This window comes from Canis lupus, chromosome 3 (genome assembly GCF_011100685.1).
Source record: "Canis lupus familiaris isolate Mischka breed German Shepherd chromosome 3, alternate assembly UU_Cfam_GSD_1.0, whole genome shotgun sequence".
Taxonomy (NCBI): domain Eukaryota; kingdom Metazoa; phylum Chordata; class Mammalia; order Carnivora; family Canidae; genus Canis; species Canis lupus.
In genome coordinates this window covers 62,497,934-62,520,045 of record NC_049224.1, presented here as the reverse complement: position 1 = coordinate 62,520,045, position 22,112 = coordinate 62,497,934, and the positions used below count along the sequence as shown (strand labels likewise).

Here is a 22,112-nt window from a genome sequence, read left to right as displayed (position 1 = left end):
AAGGTGCATGCACACTGACCTTTCTGCACCTTGGTCTTCTCATCTAGAAACTGACAGGTACTACTGAGGCAGGCACATCCCTGTTTCAGTAGCAGTGTCCCAGCTTCTATTTGAGGACGTTCCTCCCCAACATCACATGATCGATTGGTAGAACTCACCTCCACGCCCTGCCCTCCTGCCAAGGGGCACATGTGTGGTACAGTGAGAGAAATGCAGCATCTCAGTGCTGAAAATGTGAGTCTTTGACAAAAGTGACATATGGATGCAAGGTCCTGGCTCACTGCTGGTCCTGGGTCTGAGGGCTCTCGTCTTCCCAAGGCCCGGTACTGCCTTCCCTGGGTCTGTGAGATCTCCCATATTCCTCTGACACAAGTCTTTCTAAATCAAGGGGGAGTGAGTTCCTGCATTTTTACCCCCCAGTCCCTATATGTCTCAGACCCTCCCTTCCAGACAGCAGGGGATGAAGAGCAGAAGCAAACCTCCCCAGGCCTCAGGGCCCACACATCACCAGTCACTCTGTCCCAAGGGCTCCCCACCACAGCCTATCCTTGTGCTCCCCGAGCACCCTGTAAGGCTCTTCCGGCTGTGCTTTTAGCATATTGCTGTTGATTTACAGGCAGGAAGCCTGAACATGGTGGCCCAACTGTGGCCCACGTTGCTCTCCCTGGGGACAGCTCCTTGGGACCTGTTGTGGGGCCGTGTGATGTCTCTGGCTTGTGAGGCTCCAGGCTGGGCTCCAGAGCTGTGAGCATCGTGGCTTCTGCACATGTGGTTCCTAACAACTAGATGCATCTCTAGGACAGGGCTTGGAAAGACATGCCTGGGCACATGGACCAAGGTGTGGCCAGAACCCCTGCCACAGAGGTCAGGGCATCAGCACTACAGGCAGCTCTCAGGTCACAGATCACGTGACTCTGACACCAGAGGGTCTGTTTAGAAGATAATCACAATGTGAATGGACTTCCCAGGAACAAATTCACGAAGGAACAGAAGTCACCTTACTTAAGTCAATATCCTCTACCAGAAATGTCAGAGTAAAAAGCATTTGTGCAGAGTAAGTAATAATGAATGTCACTGATGTTCTTTTTTTTTTTACTATTGGACTGTTTATGAAATGGAAAACACTTCTAGGAAAAAATCCGGGTTGTATTACCATTGATAAAGACAACACAACTCACCACGACATTTCTTGAGGAGTTTCCATATGTGCTGTTCACTTTCACGGAGATGGAGCTTTCAAGGAATTTTGCCACTAAGTCTTCAAACGAGGTTGCAGCCTCCCCAGGATCGATAAGCCATGCAGCAATTCTGGGATCCAGCCCCACAAAATGAACAACTGCAGAGAAGGCCATTTAATCACTCCAGGAAAACTGGAAAACTGTCCTCTTCCCTACTCCTACAAGGTTCTCAAGGTTCAAAGTAATAATAATAGCACTGCCATCCCCTCCAGTGATGGAGGTACGTGCCACAGGGACATGCCACCATTCCTGAGGAACTCAGAGCCTTTGGTGAGAGCAGCCCCCATGACCCAGTTCCCACAGAGGCAGTCTCCGTGGGGGACTGACCCTAGACAGCCAAAGAGGGAGACTGAACTAATGTGAGAACCCTCCTCCCCACCTGCCTCCTGCCACTGCTCCCCAGCTTTCTGGCCATGCTTCTCACTGAGCTGCCTTCCTAGGCACCACCACCCCTCTTCAAGGTGTCCAGGAACCAAGTCTTGTGAGGAGAAGGAAAAGCATAAGCATCCTCATCACTCAGTTCTGGGGAGGGTGGGTGGTGTGTGTGTGTGTGAGGGCGGAGACACCTGGCACTTGATGTGAGGAAAACCCTGAGAGACCCCCAGATCTCTGCTGCATTGGGATGTGTAGAAAGAATGAGGCACAAGGCCACCTCTGGACCTTGGCAGCACTGCCCATAAAAACTAGTTTTCTCAACTGAAAACTCAGGGAAGAGCTTACTGTACGTGTGTGCGAGACATATGGGAAGTTGCTTTCTGAAAAATAAAAATGACATCTGCCAAGTAAGTTTTAGTACGAGGGTATTTTAGACATGGACAGGGGAGCTATAAAAGGATGGGGGGGGGATCCCTGGGTGGCGCAGCGATTTAGCGCCTGCCTTTGGCCCAGGGCGCGATCCTGGAGACCTGGGATCGAGTCCCACGTCGGGCTCCCGGTGCATGGAGCCTGCTTCTCCCTCTGCCTGTGTCTCTGCCTCTCTCTCTCTCTCTCTTTTTTTTCCTGCCTCTCTCTCTCTCTCTCTGTGACTATCATAAATAAATAAATAAAAATTAAAAAAAAAGAAAAAATAAAAGGATGGGGGGCTGATAAACTGAGAGATAAGTCTGAATTCTAAGTGATTGGTTTTTCAAGCTGTTTTAACATTTTAAAAAAGATTTATTTACTTATTTTAAGAGAGAGCATGAGTGGGGGAGAGGGAGAGAGAGAGAGAGAGACAATTCCAAGCAGACTCTGCACTGAGCACAGAGCCCAACCCAGGGCTCCATCTCAGGACCCTGAGATCTGACCTGAGCCGAAACAAGAGTCAGATGCTCAACCGCCTGGGCTACCCGGGTGCCCCAAGTTACTTTAACATTTTGAATAACACTACACAAAAATAAAGGAGTTTTCTTTTAAACAAATGTGCTCTTAGACCACAACACACTAAATACTATAATTTTTGGCATCTTTAAATTATGCCAGTCTAAGAGATTTATATTTGCCAAGGCATCCAGTACCATGGCTTTTTTGTCTGATGTCTGGGAAGTCCCTGTATGTTGGCAGATTTGGAACCTTGGCTGGGGGAATATTAGCAGGCACTCTGGGCCTGCACCCACGGCTGTGCATGACACTGCCCACACCGTCTGGCAGTGCTAACTCACCCAGGTGGACTCGTTCACTCTACTTGCCTTTTCAAAGCTCTAATGTTCCAAAATTAAGGTTCTGCCAACATATATTCTTGAAAACTCTTGGGGAAGGTCTGATGGTGCTGGAAGAACCTGGAGGCTGGTTCCTGTAAATTCCTCCATCTCACACACTAACCCCCCCCCCCCCCAAGACAAGGCCCCACACTGGGGAGAAAGTGGCAGTAGTTGACAGAGAAATACCAACAAAACAGATTTAAAATGAGCTAAGAAAAATCAAGAAAATTATAAAACTTATGAAAAATTAATAAATCAGAATTAGAAACACTTAGAAATTAGGTGACTTAGAAAAAGAAAAAAAAAGAAAAACTGAACAAAGAAATAAAAGGGTTCAGGAAATAAAACCAAAAAAAAATTTCATAAATAAAAACTAAACTGGCAATAAACAAAAGCCAATCAATGCAATAGATAATGCCCTACAAAAAAAAATAATGGAAAAGAGGAATTAAAAAAAAGATCGGAAATAGATTCTAGATAAAGTGATAAATGTGAAAGACCAGAGAAGTAGATTCAACATACAAAATAAGAGTTCAAACATCACAAAAAAGATAGACAACCAAACATCACGTACCTCCTGACAGAAGGACACGCCATTACCTAGGGTTAGGGTCGGGGTCATGACTTAGTCTTGCCTTTCCAAAATCAGGCCTGAAATCTGATCAAGTCTCTGGATATCATTGCCAATTTACAAGAAATAGAAGAGCAAGAAGAAACTGTTAGACAGCAAGAAGGAGATATATTCTGAAAATCCAGACTCTGGGAAATCCTACACAACAAACAATTTTGGTTTCAGCCATAAGGATAAAATAATTACAGGAATTTAAAACAGGGAGAGAGGATATATAGATGAGAAGAAAAGAAACTTAAGAAATATATCACACCTATCCCAGCTTTGGGATAACCTAACTCTGATTCTTGTTTGGATTCTAAGTCAAAAGAACCATAAAAAACAAAAACAATATTTAAAGACAACTGGGCAGCGTACATACTGACTGGATATCAAATAACACTGAACAATTGCTACAATTTGGGGGGCAAGGATGATGGCATCATCTTAAAAATGAAACCCTCAAGTTTCATATAATTGAAATATTTACAGATGAATCATATGATGCTTGGAATTTGCTACAAAATAATCCAAGAGGCAGGGATTTGGAAAGGTGAGGCATTACAAAGGAAGACTAGACCTAAGTTGGTAATTGTTGAAACTGGGTGATGGGTACTATGTTGTTTTTCAACACCACCTCTGGTGCCCCACATGTGGCTCTTGCACCCCCAGGTCCCAGGCTCTCTGCAGATGCTGGCAGGGGTCTGACAGTTTGGCACCATTCTGACATGAGCTGCAGGGAGTAAAGACCTGTGGGTAAGAGCTCAACCTCATAAGACTACCCCTGTTTCAGATGCCTCTTGTATCTCCCACCAGCCGACTACAAACTGGGGTTCTCACAACCCCCTTCTCAGGTTCCACACTTGGCTAGAACAGCTCACGGAATTCTAGAAAGCATCTTACTAAGTACCCATTTATCATGAAGGACACAACTCAGGATCATCCAAAGGGAAGAGACGCACAGGCCAAGGTACAGGGCAGGAGGTGCAGTCCCCAAGCCTCTCCGGGAGCACCTGTGCCCAGCGCCCAGACATGCTCACCCACCTCCAGATCCCCCAACGCCCTGTGCAGGGATTTTATGGAGATTCCACTGCACAGTGCAACTGATGAGACCACTGGCCATGGAGATGGACTGCATCTCCTTCTGCTCTCCTTCCCCTGGAGAGCTAGTCCAACCCACTAAGCCTGGTGTGGTCCTTCCGTCCACTGTCCTGCCCTGACCCTGGTTCGGGGCCCAGCTCCCAGTCCTCTCATCAGCACACAAAAGACACTCTTAGCACTCTGGGGATTGCAAGTGTCTTAGGAACTATGTGCCAGGAAGCAGGGACAAAGACTAAATACATATTTCTTATTGTATCACAGGTACTCTTGTACAGGTTGTAAATTTTGCACAATCAAATGATTTCTTCCAATATCTTATTTTCAAACATGTACACAATTTAAAAAGAACTGTCCAGTCAACATTCATATATCTACTATCTAGATTCTACAATGAGCATTTCTGCTATATTTGCTTCATTACATATCTGACCATCTAGTAAGAAAAGTTATTTAAAATTCTTATTTTTAAATGAAAAATAAAAATGTGTTCTATATTGTTTTGATGCTAATTACTCTGGACTTTATTATTATTTTATTTAAATTTCAGTATAGTTAACATAGTTATATTAGTTTCAGGTGTACAACATAGTGACTCAGCACTTCCATACATCACCCGGTGCTCATCACAGCCAGTGCACTTCTTAATCCCCATCACCTGTTTCCCTCCAACACCCTCTCCGAGACCAGCAGTGTGTTCTCTAGAGTTAAGAGTCTGTTTCTTGGTTTGTCTCTCTTTATTCCTTTTGCTCATTTGTTTTGCTTCTTCAATTCCACATGTGAGTGATCATATGGTATCTTTCTCTGACTGACTTATCTCACTTAGCATAGTACCCTCTAGATCCATCCATGTTGTAGCATTATTGCAAATGGCAAGATTTCATTCTTTTTCATGGCTGAGTAATATACATATACCACATCTTCTTTATCCATTCACCTATGGATGGTACAGGGGCTGCTTCCATATCTTGGCTGTTGTAAATAATGATAACTATAAGCTCAGGGGACATACATTCCTTTGAATTAGTATTTTGTATTCTTTGCATAAATACCCAGTAATGCAACTGCTTTACTTTGCATAAATACCCAGTAATGCAATTGCTGGGTCATAGGGTAGCTCTATTTTTAATTTTCTGAGGAACCTCCATACTGTTTTCCACAGGGCTTATCAGTTTGATTCCCATCAACACTACACAAGGGTTCTCCTTTCTCTACGTCCTCACCAGCACCTGTTGTTTCTTGTGTTGTTGATTTTAGCCATTCTGACTCATGTGAGGTGGTATCTCATTGTGGTTTTGATTTGCATTTCCCTGATGATAAGGGATGCTGAGCATCTTTTTCATGTGTCTGGACTTTAGTCTAATTCTTAGGGAGTTTATAAACTATTTGCAGTAACACACATCCTATGTGACCACACTGTATAAGTCACTTCTTATTTTAAATTACAAAAGTAATATATTCTTTCAAAAAATCAAACAATCTAAAACACAGGGATCCCTAGGTGGCTCAGTGGTTTAACGCCTGCCTTTGGCCCAGGGCGTGATCCTGGAGACCCAGGATCGAGTCCCACGTCAGGCTCCCTGCATGGAGCCTGCTTCTCCCTCTGCCTGTGTCTCTGCCTCTCTCTCTCTGTGTGTCTCTCATGAATAAATAAATAAAATATTTTAAAAAATAAAATAAAACACAGAGGGAGGGGCACCTGGGTGGCTCAGTTGGTTAAGCATCTGCCTTTGGCTTGAGTCATGATCTTGGGGCCCTGGAATTAAGCCCCATTCTGGCTCCCTGCTTAGCAGGGAGTCTTATTCTCCTTTTCCCCTCTACTGCTCCCCCTGCATGTGCTCTCTCTCTGTTAAATAAATAAAGCACAGAGGGAAAGTGCCCCCTCACCCTTGGGGCCCAAGGCCACACAGCTGGTGCTTTAGAGCCACATGACCAGGCCCCCAGAGTTGAGCCACCCTCCCATTCTCAGGAGGAATCACTGCTGGAGAATTAAATTTAAGAGATTGGAGAAACTAAAACTTACCATGCTTCCAGCTGCCTTCATTACCAAAAATCTGCAGCACTGTTCGCACAAAGTCCTTAGCATTAAAACAAATAACAGGACATTTCAGAGTTTGAAAGAGAACTTTCCTGAAAGATGAAAAGAAATTCACTGATTTAGATGTTAATTTAGAACTCCTGACTTTGGAAAAAATATTTTTATTGCTCTGACAGGTATCATTTGCATAGTACTACATTGTAGACGGTGTTCTTCGAGGAGCCTTACATAGATGAACATGAATACTATGAGGAAGATGTCACAGAGGATGAAGCTGAGAAAGCCTACATAATAATGAACCCAAGGTCCCACAGCCGCTCAGAGCCTGTCCCTGGGTAAAGCCACATTACCTGCTAAGACTTACATTCCTGAATGGGGCACACACCCCTTGGACTCCTTACAGGCTCCCCAGCACTCACTCCAAACACTCTACCCTCTGCTCACACTGAACTGTCTTACCTCCACCACCACATGGTGCCATGTGCTCTCACACTTAGGGGCCACCTCACATGCTGCCTTCTTGCTTACAATTCTCCTCCCACAATTTCTGCAGACTACCCACGTGCTGTTTGCAGGAAGGTCAGCCTCCTGAGGTGGGGAGTCGCCCCCCTATGTTCCTTCTGTGCTCCTGTCCATGTACCGGCTGTAGCCAGGACCACATCTGTACTGTAATTTACCTTGAAAATAGGCTCGCCCCATTTCACCATGAACTCCTTGGATATGCGATTCATAGGAGTCATCATTTAGTGAACACTTGCCATGATGACACTATGTTAAACACTTCAAAGGACTGTTACAATGAAATCTCACCACAACCTTGTTTGGCAGGCATTGATCCACTTTACAGATAAGAAAACTGAGGTTCAGAGTGGCTAAACAATTTTCCCAGCATTACCCAACTAGTAAGAGGCACAGCAAAGGTCTGAGACCCTATCTTGCTGCTGTCTGGGCCCTGCACTATAAATCTTCCTTCATAGTAACTGTTTATTCATACGCTGAGGGTTTTGCAAGAGGCTGAGGGAGAGAAAAAGCCGGAGTCCACTCAGCTCTGCACACTAAGTCAGCAGAGTTAGACTTTGCTCAGCTTGTTTCACAGGCATTTGCATTTTCTTGTGTGGTTTCACCTGGGCTTCCCTGGTGAACAAAAAGCCTACTTGAAGAAGGAAAGTCCTCTACAGAAAATTTTACTCAATACAGTGAAAGAAATGATAGACACAGAAAAATCACTATCTTCCAGACATAATTAGAAAGTGATTTCAATGACCCTCCTGACAGACGAAATCACCGAGGCAACGTTTGGTGGGGATGTTCACTATGGAGGGATCATGCTGGCATTACTTGAGCCACAGGTCCATCTGAACATCATGGACATAAGGACAGCATAACTGCAGCATACCCAAAAGGTAACCAGAGTGCAGCATACCCAGCTAAACTTGAAATTCAGAAAAGCAGTGACTAATTTTTATCTGAAAAAAATATAAATGTTTTTTTAGAGATGTATGTCTGTAATGCAAGAATGTCTCTTACAGTACTTGGGACATAGTCACACTAAAAAATTGTTTATCTAGAATTCAAATTTAGCATCCTGAGTTTTTGTTTGCTAAATCTGACCATCCAACTGTATCACAGATGGAGTATGAAGCAGACAGCACCACCCAGGGAAGTGCTCTCATGAAAAAAGCTGGAGCTGAATAATGGACTTGTAGGACTAAGCTCCAGGTTACAGAAATAATGGAGGAAAGGGGTAAAAGTTAAAGAACCCCACAATCACAAAACCTTCTGCAAACTGGGGTCGGGGTCAGAGGATGCTCTTATTAAAAGAGGTGGGAGAGACAAGAAATGTCACACATGACCTGGTCCTGATCCCAGGGGATCATGTGAAGAAGGACATTTTTAAAACAATCAGGTAGTTTTAAATTTGGACTGTGTATTAAAATTTTTAACTTTGAGAATTGCACTGGCTAAATGAAGAAACGCCCAGGTATTTTAAAACTGCATCCTGTAAGCTAAAATGACATGCCTGGGATTTTCCCTAATCCCAGTTCCCTACCCCTCTCCTCGAAAAGGGACAGATGAAGGAAGCATGGAAAACCCTTTGGTAACTATTTGGGGGGTGTGTGTGTGTGTGTGTAGGGCTCATTACACTACTCTCTACTTTCATGTTTTCATAATTTGCCTTTTTTTTTTTTTTTTTTTTTTGGTCTACAGGAATGCAGTAGCAAATCAAGCAGGAACCTGGGAGCACACCGCAGGGGAGGAAGAGTGCTACAAGGAAGACCCTTGTAGCAAGGAGGCTGGGAAAGAGGATGAGCTCCCAGGCCTGGTGAGGTGCCACGTACAGACCTGCAGGCATTGTAGGGAACTGTTGGGGCTCTGAGCAGGGAGTGTTGTGACCTGATTCATATGTGTGCAGGAAACAGGCTGAGGGGTGAGTTGAGGCAGGAGGCCCTCAGGAAGACCCAGCCCAGTTCAGTTGGGAGGGGAAAGCCTGCAGCAAATGGCAGGAGCAGAGGGAAAGACACAAGGTCAGCTTCTAGCTGTATTTTGAAGGCAGAGCCAATGGGATTTACTAAGAGATCGGATGAAAAGGAGAGAAGTTAAAGATAACGCCAAGACTGTTGGCCTGGGCTCATGGAGAACAAATGCTGACATTAACCTTGACAAAAAGGCTGTCAGAGGCAGGCTTCAGGAAGACAGGAACTCAGTTTTGCACATGTTAAGACTGAAGTGACTACCAGATGTCCAAGTAAAGAGCATTGAGTAGGATATATAAATCCAGATTTTAGAAAAGGCCGTTCAAATATTAGGGCTCTGTTCTCACAGAGATCTTCTATAGAACATACCTGCCTAATTGTTCTTTCAGAAGAAAATTATATAAAAATAAGGCTATGGATTTCTTGTGAATAGGCTGCTCTATTTGACAAATGTCCCATTCTCACCAAAAATTATTGCAGTGTAAGTGCCTCCTGTTAAGCCTTTGATTGCCATCCATTTCAAAAGATATCCATATTGCAAGCTGTATGACAACCTTTAGCAAAACACTTGGACACCCCTACCCGTGAAGGTCCCCTTTCAGACAGGCCAGGGGCATCTAGACACCTAACCTATGTGAGTGACCCTGCTTTTCCCTTCCTGCACTCTAATTCCCACTTTTATGACTTATATTAGCCAATAAAGAGTAAAACCTTGAAACCCCCAGCCTCCCATTCTCAGACCCTAATAAAGGCAGAGCCTGCACCCTCTTTCTCCAGCTACGACTTTGCTGTGTAGCCCCTGGTGTGCTGTGTACCCTCCAGGACCTGTGAGTAATGAATCTTGTTCCTCAAAGTTCCCTGACGGTTTTTGTTGAATTGGGTCCTGTGATCATAAGAACTCTTTGGGTTGGTCCAGCCACAACACTGGCCCCTGGCATTCCTCACTGAGACAAGACAGACGCAGCAATTGCCTACAAGTCCCTCATGGTCCAGTGAGACTGTAGGAGGTCAAAAGGGCCAGGGCCAGGCCCAGGGCCTTCTTAACCCCAGCCTCTGTGAACTCTTCAGGACAGCAGCTTCAAGGAGTTACCGCCAGGCAGTCAAGGCGCTGGGACTTAGAGAGCTGGGTGGGCAGAAGTGGATGTCCCCACCCAAGGCAGAAACTGGAGTCAGGCTGACAATACATTCAGAGAACTGGTGACAAGGGCAGAAGCTGAAACCCACAGCAGGTTGAGATAGGGCAGCACAAGCATCCTTGCTTGTTCTAAAATTGTAAGATTCTAAAGGGGCAGGTCCAAGCGAGGCATGTCCTAAATTATTTCCACAGAATGAAATTTTGAAATTAGCATCAAATTAGGTGGTATTGAAGACAATTTACTTTTCGAATGCAGTGATAAATTAATTTTCTCTGTGAGAGAGATGAGGAAAATCATCTGGGACTGTGGCCATGACAGTGGATCTTCAGGCCTGTGGACACAGCTTTTCTCACCAACTTCTCACTGAGATGTTGATTCAAATCCTGGAGGGGCTCCCATGAAGGAATGGAACCTCCATTCCAGAAGCTCTTTGGGGGAAAGCGGGCTAGTGTGTGCAGAACTTTCCGTCATTTAGACCCACTTTATTGTCATGTGCCCATATAAAACTGAAAGTTTAAAGTTGGAGTTTGGGAGACTTTAAATTGGACTGAAAAATCAGGCATGTAAGCAGGATTTAAGGCAGTAGGAGATTTCTGACCTGGCAAATTGATTATATGCCTCTTGCTCGTGGTCCCCAGTAGAAGAGTGCTGTGTTTTGAGGTAGATATACTGATCACGGAGCGTGAAGCCTTCCTCCAGGACACCATCAGAGGTTGAGACATCCAGAGGACCATGGCTGTCTACATGGCTCGGCAGTAACATTGCAACTCCCTCAACAGAGGGAACCAGAGCCTGGGTTCAAAATTAAACACAAACAATGCATTTATTCAAGAAATGTGTGTTTTATAATTAAACAGAGAGAAAAGGCCTACAATTAAATTTGTAAATAAATAGCTCTTTTAATGACAATCAAGGCCAAAAACTAAACCCAAGATTTTACTCTCCAAATCTGGTGTCCTCTTTATTCAACATCACAACAGGAGTCTTAGCAAGTGTAGTATGACTGGCAAAAGAAATAAAAGGCATATAAATCAGAAACAAAGAACTATACTGTCCTTATTTACAGATGACACAAATGTCTGCAGAAAAAAAACCAAAAGAATTTACAAAAAACCTCCTGGAACCAATATGTGAATTTAGCAAGGTTGTAGGATATAAGATTAAAATACAGAATCAACCGTACTTCTATATACTCTCAATGAACATATAAAAATGATCTTTTTTCAAAAAACTATATTACCTGGGGCGCCTGGTTAGCTCAGTTGGTTAAGAATCTGACTTGATTTCGGCTCAGGGAATGGTCTCAGGGTCATGAGATTGAGCCCCACATGGGGCTCCATGCTGGGTGTGGAGCCTGCTTAGGATTTTCTCTCCCCCTCTCCCTCTGTCATCCCCCCTCCCTCTCTTTCTCTTTCCCTCTCTAAAAAAAAAGAAATAAAATGATGTACTACCATTTATAATAACCATTCCAAAAAAATGAAATACTTAAATAGAAATCAACAAGACATGTACAGGCTCTTTACCCTGAAAACTGCAAATACTAATGAAAGAAGTCAAAGAAGACCAAACTAGCAGAGAGACACACCACGCATGAGGACCACAAAACTCCTAAGACTTAATCTGTAGAACCTAGATCAATAAACCCCAAGTATAAGGAACACAAAGAACACCATACGAAGTAATATTATGATCAAATTGCTTAAAACCAATAATAAAGAGAAAGCCTTAAAAGAAGGGGGTGGGGGCCAGAGAGATGGGTCAGGAGCATTACCCAGACAGAGATAAAGAGAAGTGAGACAGCAGATCTCTAGCGGGAAACAAAGCAAGCTAGAAGATAGCGGAGGAAGCTCTTCCAACTGCTGAAAGAAAAAACTATTGGCTTATAACTTTTTTATGAGCAAGAATGTCTTTCAAAAATGATAGGTAAAAAGCATTTGTATACTATACAGAAAACTACAAAACACTGCTAAAAGAAACTGAAGGTTTAAGTAAATGAAAGGATACTCCCCAATTCACGGGCCTGAAAACTCAATACTGTCAAGATGGCAAAATTCCCAAAATTCATCTACAGACTCAACACAATCTGTATCAGAATCCCAGCTGAGTGCCTGAAGGAATTGAAAAGTTGATCCTAAAATTTATATGGAAATGCAAAGTAATCAGAATACCCCCAAAAAATCTTCAAAAAGACAAAGTTAAAAGACTCCTACTTCCTGATTTCAAAATTCACAACAAACCTAAAGTAACCAAGACCCTGTGATACAGGCTTCAGGACAGACACATAGATCAATGGAAAGAACTAAGTGTCCAGAAATAAAGCCTTATATTTACAGCCAATTGAGTTTTGAGAAAAGTGCCAAGAAGATTCAATGGGGAAAAAGGAGTCCCTTCAACAGCTTGGGAAAGCTGGATATCAGCACACAAGAGGCAGGTTTGTGCCCCTTATCTCACAATATATACAAAAATGAACTCAAAGTGAGCCACAGATTTAAATATAAGAGCAAAACCCATAATTCTTAGAAGAAAACACAAGAGAATATTTTAAAGAACTGCATAGGGAAAGCATTCTTAAATATAACAACAAAAGTAAGGGCATACAAAAATTTGATAAATTGGAATTCATCAGATTTTAAAAACTTTGTGCTTTAAAAGACACCAGTAAGAAACTGGAAAAAAAAATAAGCCACAGATTGGGAGAACTACATACAAATCATAGATCTGACAAGGGACTTATATTAAAATATAGAAAAAAGCTTACAGATCCAAAATAAAACACAAATAACCCAATTTTAAAATGAACAAACAATCTGAACAGACATTTCACCACAGAAGATACACAAATGGCACTAAGCACATGAGAAGATGCTCTATCTAATTAGTTATCACGGAAATGCCCCTTCACACCCACCAGAATGGTCAAAACCAGACAGACCACAAGTATTGGCAAGGAGGTTAAGGATTTGGAGCCCTCACAAATACAAAAAAGGCATACCCACTCTGGAAAACGTTTGGGCAGTTTCTTAAAAATCTGAAGAGAGCTATGCATTATCAGTCATTCAGCACGGCGGGGAGGGGCAGGCTTCAAATCTTATTCTTAGCTCTCCCATCAAAATCAGACACTAAAAAAAATGGGGTCAGTTCTTTTACAGTGCCAAAGAAAAGAAACAAACAAAACCCAACACTGTTCACTAACCTGCTCAGCTTTTAGCTGGGTGGAACCATCCTCATATATCAGTGTTACCACCACGGTTACTGCCTGTTTGAGCATTTCAATCAGCTGGCTTTTCTCCATGTCATCCAAATACCTAGCATCACAAAAATGGTTTTTGCAGGCTCTTGAGTTCCCACAATTTAGGTAGGCTTCAACCTCATCAGCATCTTCTTCCAATGCCACATGTTCACTTGTTTTCCCTGAAAAATTATGTGTACTACGTTTTCTTTTAAAAATCATGGGCATTTCTTTTTTTTCATTATTTTTATTTTCCTTTAGGAAATACTTTCTTTTACACTCCATTTTCTGTAGGACTGAAGCCTCCTGGTTACACTGTGGAACGAAACAACTGGGAGGAGCCAATGAGCTGATGTTCTTCTGCTTTTGGTAAGTGGACAGCTGATCTGTGTGTCTGATACTGGAGGGCTGAAGACGGAGCTTGATGGACGTTCTTGATGTCTGGCTTGTAAAAGATTTCAGATTCTGCAGGAAAACATGAACTGTTTTAGGAATATGGATTCCTAAGAGAGATCTATAAACCAAACTAATTTCTGGTAAAACTTGTCTAAAGTGGGGGGACAGCTTCTCATGATCTATGATCAGACTTTCTAATGAAACTATATAGTATCTTCTAGAGCAGTAACTTTTTTCAACCCAGTTAGGAGTACATATCTGAATCAGGGGATGGAATAGGCAGAAGTTCAAAAAGTCTCCAACCATACCCTGTGTCTGTAAGGAAGATGCCATGGATGAGAGTATTTTACAGATGCACCTAATGCTGCAGATTTATGATTTACAACTTCCAGGTAAAAGTCATTTACAGAGAAAGTGAGATCACCACAACTATTCAATAATGTTAATCCATCTACTAAAAATTTTTCAAAGTACAGATTTGCAGCAATCCTCTTACTGTATTGATCTTATACTGTACAATATTCATTCATAAATTCACAAATTGAGGGTAAAAAAAGAATTCTACTCATCTCATTACTGGATTCATTTAGGATAAAATGTATTTTTAATGTTTATTTTTCAGATTTTGTGATATATTTATGGTGTTTTGAACAAATATAAATTAATAGTACTTTTAAAATACTTTTGAAGGAAAATGTTTCAATATTTGGCATAGGGTCACAGAAAACTTAAGTTTATGCTCACATTTTTATTACAGAGAAATATATGGCTTCAACAAAAGACTTGTAGGCATAAAATTATATTACATTAATAATTCTGCAAGAGAGGATACAAGAAAAGAAGTTTGAGGAGCAAAAGGGAAATAAAAAAATTTCGATTGCTGAAGAATATCTTGCTCATGTCTTTTTTAAAAGTATGCTTGTGGGTATTAGGTTACCAGAGTATTTTTTTAAGTGGCTATATTTTAAACAATGATGTAATCATTTTTAAAATGTCAATATTGCCAGAGTGCCTGAGTGGGTCAGTTGGTTGAGCATCTGCCTTTGGCTCAGGTCATGATCCCAAGAGTTCCTGGGATCAAGCCACCTGCCTGCTTCTCCCTCTGCTCCTCACCCTGTTCATGCTCTCTCTTCCTCTCTCTCTCTCAAATAAATAAAATCTGTTTTTAAAAGTCAATATTGTCAATACACCAGAAATTGTGTCCTATGAAACATTTTAAACTTGTTATGAATATTTTAAATTTCAACTTAAAAATATGTCATGAGCTTTTCAAAATTCTTTTGAAAGCAATGAACAAAACCTGGGTAAGCTGGCTCTCTACCACTGCTGGAACAGCCCAGAGAGAAAATCTGGGCTCACTCACAAAGGGGCACCTTCCAGTTGTCGAATCCCCTCTCCCTCCACTTGAGGGCAAACCACCATCTTGTTATGGCAAGGGCTGTCCTGCCATCCCCATTTTACTACAGGGAGTTTCAGTTACATTGAGTGAGGCTGGGCTTTGAACACCCCTGTCCCAGAGTCTATTCTCTCGGCCACTGTCTTTAGTGAGATGACCTCCTCTTTCCCTCCCCTCCTGCCCACCCCACATGGCTCATCTGCTGAGCAGTTGTGCCCCCTCCCTCCTGGGACTTCTCTGTATTTCAGCCATCCCAGAGCCCCAGCTTTCTCCCTAACCTGAACATTTCTACCAAGTCCTCCCCCTCTTCTCTAATGGTTGGGGCTCCTGATCATCCTGTAGGTGACCACTCATGCATAATTTTCAGACTTCAAAAAGGCTCCCAGACTACTTTCCCCACCACCCAGAAAAAAACAAAATGAGACAGCACAAAAGCTGGGTTAGTAGTCTCTGTTCCAGTGAGCTGACTCCTACCATGGCACTCAATGCACCGTCCTGTAGGGTCACAGCACTGCTCTGTCTTCCCCTCCCCTATGAAGCAAGTTCAGCCATGAACTCCTAGAGAAGAACTCCGTTCCTTATTTTCTGCAGCATGGTAGCCACAGTGCCCAGCATACACTAGACAATTAAGTATGTGTTGAATAAGTGAAAGTTATCTATTTAGAATTAATAATATTTGCAATGATTTACCCTTTTTTCCAGTGATTGATTCTTCCCATCTTCAAGAAGTACTGAATACTTAATACAGGAATTGTTTACCACTTCTGAAGCTTTTAAAAACACAAAAAGGGAACACAAGGCATTAAAGAAACATTGAAATCTAAGTCATGTAATTAGCTAAACATTGAAAGTGGCCTCTATAAGCATGCTACTTACTCATTATATAAAACAACATAGTAACATTCATACCCAAAACATATACTAGTGTTACAATAAACATTTATGTAACATATCTTCAAATTAACTGGAGACAGATCCAGGTAATCATAAAATGTTTATTAGAAATTATTACTTGGCATTTCCATTATATACCGGAATCTGAAAACCCAAGTTTGACGTTTTACAGAAATCTTGAAAGTATTAAAGGTTTGAGGAGATTCTTATAATGAATAATATTTCAATGGAACAATAAGAGGTTCAGTAAAACATCATTAATACAAACTTCTGTTTTAAATTTTGTTTTAATAAGCCTGGACTGAGCAGTAAGTGATGGAACCACATTCAACCCCAGGCAGCATGACTCAGGTGTTTGTTTTCATAACCACTGTGATTTATGTTCCCTCCACAGCAATAATAACAAACAAGACATGAAAACAGGGGAAATCTTTACAGTAAAAAGAACTTAGGATAAATTTAACAAAAAGCATGAGATACTCAATGATGACAACTTAAAATCTCATAAAATGGCATTGAAACTATACAAATGGATTATACAAATGGAAGGACACATCATCCAGATACGCACAAACGTTCAATTCTTCCAAAAATAAATTTAATGCAATTCCATTTAGAGACCCTACAAGGGCTCTTTTAATTGAAAAAAATGTCAAAGGCCATATGAAATACCAGATATCTGAAAACAGACACGAAAGTAAGTTAAAAAACAATAAGGCTCGCCTTGCTTGACTATCAGAACATACTATTCAGCGACCACAATCAAATTCATGTTGTATTTGGACAGGAGGAGTCAAAAGATTTCTAAAACAGAACAGACAATCCAGTAACTGACCCATGGCTTTATGAGACTCTACTATAGAACAAAGATAGTATCTCAATTCAGTAGAATACAACAGGTTAATAAATAGGGATAGCAGTACTGCTTCTGAAAGAAAAGAACATACTGGGAAAATCATTTGGAACAAAAAGGATAAAGGGCTAATATCCGTGTTATACAACAAGCACTTAAACGCAGGCAAAAAAAAGACAGTTTGATTTTTAAAATGAGTACAAGATAGAAAGAAGCAGTATACAAATAAGCAGATCCCAAAAGCAAATAAACACAATATAATACTCAAACTCTCTAGTGGTCAGGGAAATGCAAACTTAATGCAACCAGAGGTAGAAGGAAGAGGTAGTTTCAGGCATTGCTGGTAAAAATGTGAATAGCTAGAATCTTCTTGGAAAGGAAATTGTCAACACCTATTGAAATTAAAACATCCATCACTCCTGAGTTGGGAAGAGGACTGTCCTAAAGGAACAAAGATGGGCTTCCAGGGTGCTACTGATGTCCTGTTTCTTAATCTGCATGAGTTACAGGAGTGTTCAGTTTGTGAAATGTTGAGTTATAAACTCAGAATACACGTGTTTTGTGTGCAGAATCTGTGTGTAACCTCAATAAAAGCAGAGATATAAAATGTATAAATCATCTAACCAAACTCACTATTGGCTGTTTCATAGAAACATATGCAATGATAAGTAGCTTTAAACCAAAACATCTATGGCAGTGTTGCTTTATGGCAAAGGACTGAAAAACAAAGCAGATACCAATCAAAAGGGTAGTTGATGAATAAATTATATAACATCTACACCATGAAGCACATGACCACTGAAAAGAATGACTTAGAGTTTTATTAATTGCCTTGAAGACACAGAAATCTGTGAAAATATGATCTCATTTTTGCAACTAGTGACCAAATCTCCCTGCTTATGTATATAAGTATGTTATACACATTCACTGGCATAAGCCTTGTCCCCAGGAGGCTGACTCTGAGATGGTTTGCATTTGGAAAGGTTAGTGGGGAGTGCTCTCAGGATCAATGTTTACAGGAACATGAGGGAAGGAGGACCGGGCCAAGATGCAGTCACTACAAAGGCCTGCTTGGGACCTGGATGGCCTATAGAGTTATCCCCCAATGGATCACGGAAGCAGGCCTTTATATGCCAGCACTGACCAGTCATTGGATCAGTTGCCCCTGGGAAAGGAGTGTGCAGCTGAGGCAGCCACCAGGAGAGGTGGCTTCACTCTTGTGAATGTTGAAGGAAGGCTTCATCCTTCAGCAACACTCCCAGCAGGTGGGGTGATGAATGGTGGAATCTGGGCATCCACAGGACTCACTACAGTCCTTTGCTACTGGGCACTACACTGCACTGCTCCCAGCCACTTGCTGCAGATACATTCTGAAAGTAGCTCCTTCAGGATGCTGGTGGGCCTCTTCCTGGAAGATACTTTTAAAAGGAAGGTTAATGAGATGAACTGAATCACCTGGTCACTGAAGCTGGTCTCAAAAGCTACAAATGATATTTGTGTCCCTCTAATGCACACTCTAGAGTCCCCTCACCCTGGCTTAGCACTTCTGCTGGTCTACATAGCTCATCTGATCGATAGAACTACCCAAACCCCTCATCTCTGAGAAGTATAAGCCCCTGGTCACCATGCCTTTCTCAGGCCATGGTCAGTGCATTTGCCGTCAGATTCGGACAGAGGACAGAGGTGACTAGTCTTATCAGCTGGGTACCAAATGTATGCTTCCTTGCACCATCATGTAACAGCAGCCCTGACTTCGGGTGATCAGGAGGCATCTCAGGCAACTGCTTGAGACTGCTCAAGCGTACACAAGCAACTGCTTATGTTCCTTGTCTGCCAGTCTCTTAGCTATTGAAAGGATAGGGCAGCAACTGCAGCTTCAAATTAAATGGCATTTTTCGCATGTTCCAGGTGAGTTTCCCCTCTGGCAGTCAAGACTTAATCTGCAGAACCCAGAGGTGTTGGGGGAGAGACAAATTTACAGCACTGGAAATGATGGTAAGCAGGACCACTCCCACATCCTTCTTAATTATACATCTTGGGGACACTACACCCAGTAGTGGCTACTGATGGACAGTGTTTACCACACCCTGGAGGTTGCTCCTCCATGCTGCTGGAAGCTACACCTACTACAGGCCATTCCTCTCTCCAACAGGGTGGTGCTCCTGGGTATGTCGCTGGGGGAACCCTTGGGTCCACATCACGTGCCCACTGCAGCTCCCTTGCTGTATAGTGGGTCCCCATGTCCAATGCAATGCTTGTGTAACTGTCAGTGAATCAAACACTCTGAGCCTTGGATATTAGAGCTCACTGAGGCCCTGCAAACAGGAAAGGGAAAGCCATGCCTGGATCATGTCAATTCCGGTCAAGATACACCTCCACACCTTTAGGGGCACAAAAGATTCAGTGTTGTCAACTTGCCGCCAAGTGACTGTTCCCTCAAAGGATGGTAGTACTGGGGACTAGGTGTTTGGTCTGTTGTTGGAAGGCTGGACATTCAGCAGAGGTATTATTAGATCAGCCCTGGTGAGTGGGAGTGCATGTGGTTGGGTCTATGTGTGACCTCCACCCTGGCCCATGACCATTCCACTGAAGAGCCCCCAGGTGCTTGTACTGGGACAGCAGGTGACAGGCTAGTGCATATTAGCTGGCCAAGTCATTCCCATTGTTTACTCCTTCAACTTCTACCTTGGGGAGCTGTTCCGTGTCTGCCTTTGCTGTGTTTATTTCTTTACTCCTAGGTAGCTAATCCCATTACTAGTTAAAATCTTCTTTCCCTGTTCAAATTACCATATGGTTTGGTTCACCTGACTGGCGCACGTCTCAGGCTTCCCCAACAGGCCCAATAACTTTTAGCTAGGTTGTTGGCTTAATGGCCAGGAGGGAAGGAGACAGAAATTCCTGAGGGAGGAGGTGTTTATCGAGAAGCAACCTGCATGGCCTTCAGCTACAATAGGACGGGGGACGCTCCTTCTTTAACAGAGAAGTAGCCACATGTGCAGGTCCCAGAGCAATCTGGGATTCAGAATTTGAATGTGCCAATCCAGGTGTCCATGGCAAATCTCAGGGTCTCATCCTTCTTCCTGATCAAGGCTCTGACCTTGAAGTAGCACACCTGCCTGGGCTGAGAATCCAAGCCTTCTCTAGAGTCCTACAAGTCGCAGGACTAAGTACTGGTCTTAGGGTCCTAAGTGGTCTCTTTTTAGGAAGTTCTCTGGTTACATTTAGCCTGTAACTGCTTATTAATCACCCTCAGCCCTTGTCTTTTTCCAAAGGATCTATTATTACTAGCCACAGCCACAAATTCCATTGTCTGCCGCTGCCTTGTACTTTTCAAATACACAGTAAATCCCAGCAGCCTGGGCAGTGGCTTCCACTGGTATGCCATACAATCCACCTGTAGTCCAAGGCTAAACTGCACTGCTACCATTCCTATTCCACTACAACCTGTGAGGAAGCCATCAGTGCCAGTCTGCCTACTCCAAAATGCCACGTGTGCTTTCTCGGACCACTCCTGGCACCAACTATAGCAGATTGGGTTCCTGGGAATCAGACTAAGCTTTGGCCACAGAAAGCTTCTGGCGGGAGAAAGGGACTGAGTGAAGAGGAAGCTCCAGTGTGGTACAGTTGTAAGGAAGGTCTCAGCTAATCCCACTGGAAGGGGGGAGGGGGCTGGATGGCATAGTGCAGCCACACATGCGAGCTACAATTACAATCATGGGAAGAAATGGAGAAAAGTGTAAAAGGGATATAGCAAGTACATTATTAGCATGGGTTAGCAACCTCTCCATGGGGAGAGGGCTCAACAAAGCAAAAGCCTGAATTAAAACAATGTGGAGGGGATCCCTGGGTGGCTCAGTGGTTTAGCACCTGCCTTTGGCCCAGGGCGCAATCCTGGAGTCCCAGGATCGGGTCCCACATCGGGTTCCCGGCGTGGATCCTGCTTCTCCCTCCTCCTGTGTCTCTGCCTCTCTCTCTATCATAAATAAATAAATAAATAAATAAATCTTAAAAAAAAAAAAAAGAAAAGGAAACAATGTGGAGGGACACCTGGGTGGCTCAGTGGTTGAGCTTCTGCCTTTGGCTCAGGGTGTGATCCCTGGGTCCAGGATTGAGTCCCACATCGGGCTCCCTGCAAGGAGCCTGCTTCTCCCTCTGCCTATGTTTCAGCCTCTCTCAGTCTCTCATGAATAAATAAATAAAATCTTAAAAAAAAAAAAGTGCAGATGAACCCTTTCACTATATGCCTGTGTGTATAAGGATGTAAGGAAAGATTTTTAAATATGAATTATGGGCTTTATGCTTTTGGCTTTAAGAACAATTTCCTAAGTATTTAAAAAAAAATCTCCCCAAAATATTTACAACATATTTAGAACTCATTCACATACATGTATTGTGTATAGAAAGCTCTTTCAAGTCAGTGAGAGGAAGCCACAGGTGAGTGTACGTGTGGCAGCACTCAGAGGTGAGAACCCTGCCCTGCCTCAAGGATCTCAAAGCACACAAAGAGCCAGAGCATCATACAACCAGAGGTACCTTATGGTGAGTCCTCTCAACCGAGCTGCAAATGAATCCAGGACAGGTTACTTCCAATAAGGCAAACTTGAGCAAAGGGCACCTGGGGGGACTCAATCAGTTGGGCAACTGATTCTTGGTTTTGGCTCAGGTCATGTTCTCAGGGTCCTGAGATGGGGCCAGTGTTGGGCTCCCTGCTCAGCGGGGTATCTCCTTCCTTCTCCTCTGCCCCTCCCCCCACTCATGCTCTAATAAGTAAATCTTAAAGGAAAAGTATTTTGAGCATGACCTTGTAAAATGCTTTCCTCACTCAGTTGAGTGGAGAAGAAGAAAAGGCTAAGTAGAGGAGGATACCGGAAAATACCATGTGTTTGGAAGTCGCAGTCAAATCTGCATGAGGTGTAGAGGGACAAGTAGTGGGGCAAATGACTGAACAGGGCAGGCAGGGATCCCTCAAAGCACCTGGGATGTTTCCAGAAGTGTATTATGCACAGGTCAAGGATAAAAGCTGAGCTAGTTCTAGCAAAGGCCTGAGGGCAAGACAAAGGGGCAATAATGA

The 22,112-nt window shown here is 42.9% G+C and overlaps 1 protein-coding gene across 6 annotated transcripts in view; it reads right to left on the bottom strand.

Moving 5' to 3' along the window:
* Positions 1 to 22,112, bottom strand: part of POLN (DNA polymerase nu) — a 156,234-nt gene that overhangs the window by 114,274 nt on the left and 19,848 nt on the right. For all 6 annotated transcript variants that reach the window (XM_038533251.1, XM_038533255.1, XM_038533254.1 and 3 more), the window contains exons 4-8: positions 15,985 to 16,064; positions 13,467 to 13,967; positions 10,872 to 11,065; positions 6,649 to 6,755; positions 1,179 to 1,336 (exon numbers count right to left, since the gene is read on the bottom strand). In XM_038533251.1, the coding sequence (XP_038389179.1) occupies positions 1,179 to 1,336; positions 6,649 to 6,755; positions 10,872 to 11,065; positions 13,467 to 13,967; positions 15,985 to 16,064 (1,040 nt within the window). The remainder of the gene's footprint in view (positions 1 to 1,178; positions 1,337 to 6,648; positions 6,756 to 10,871; positions 11,066 to 13,466; positions 13,968 to 15,984; positions 16,065 to 22,112) is intronic.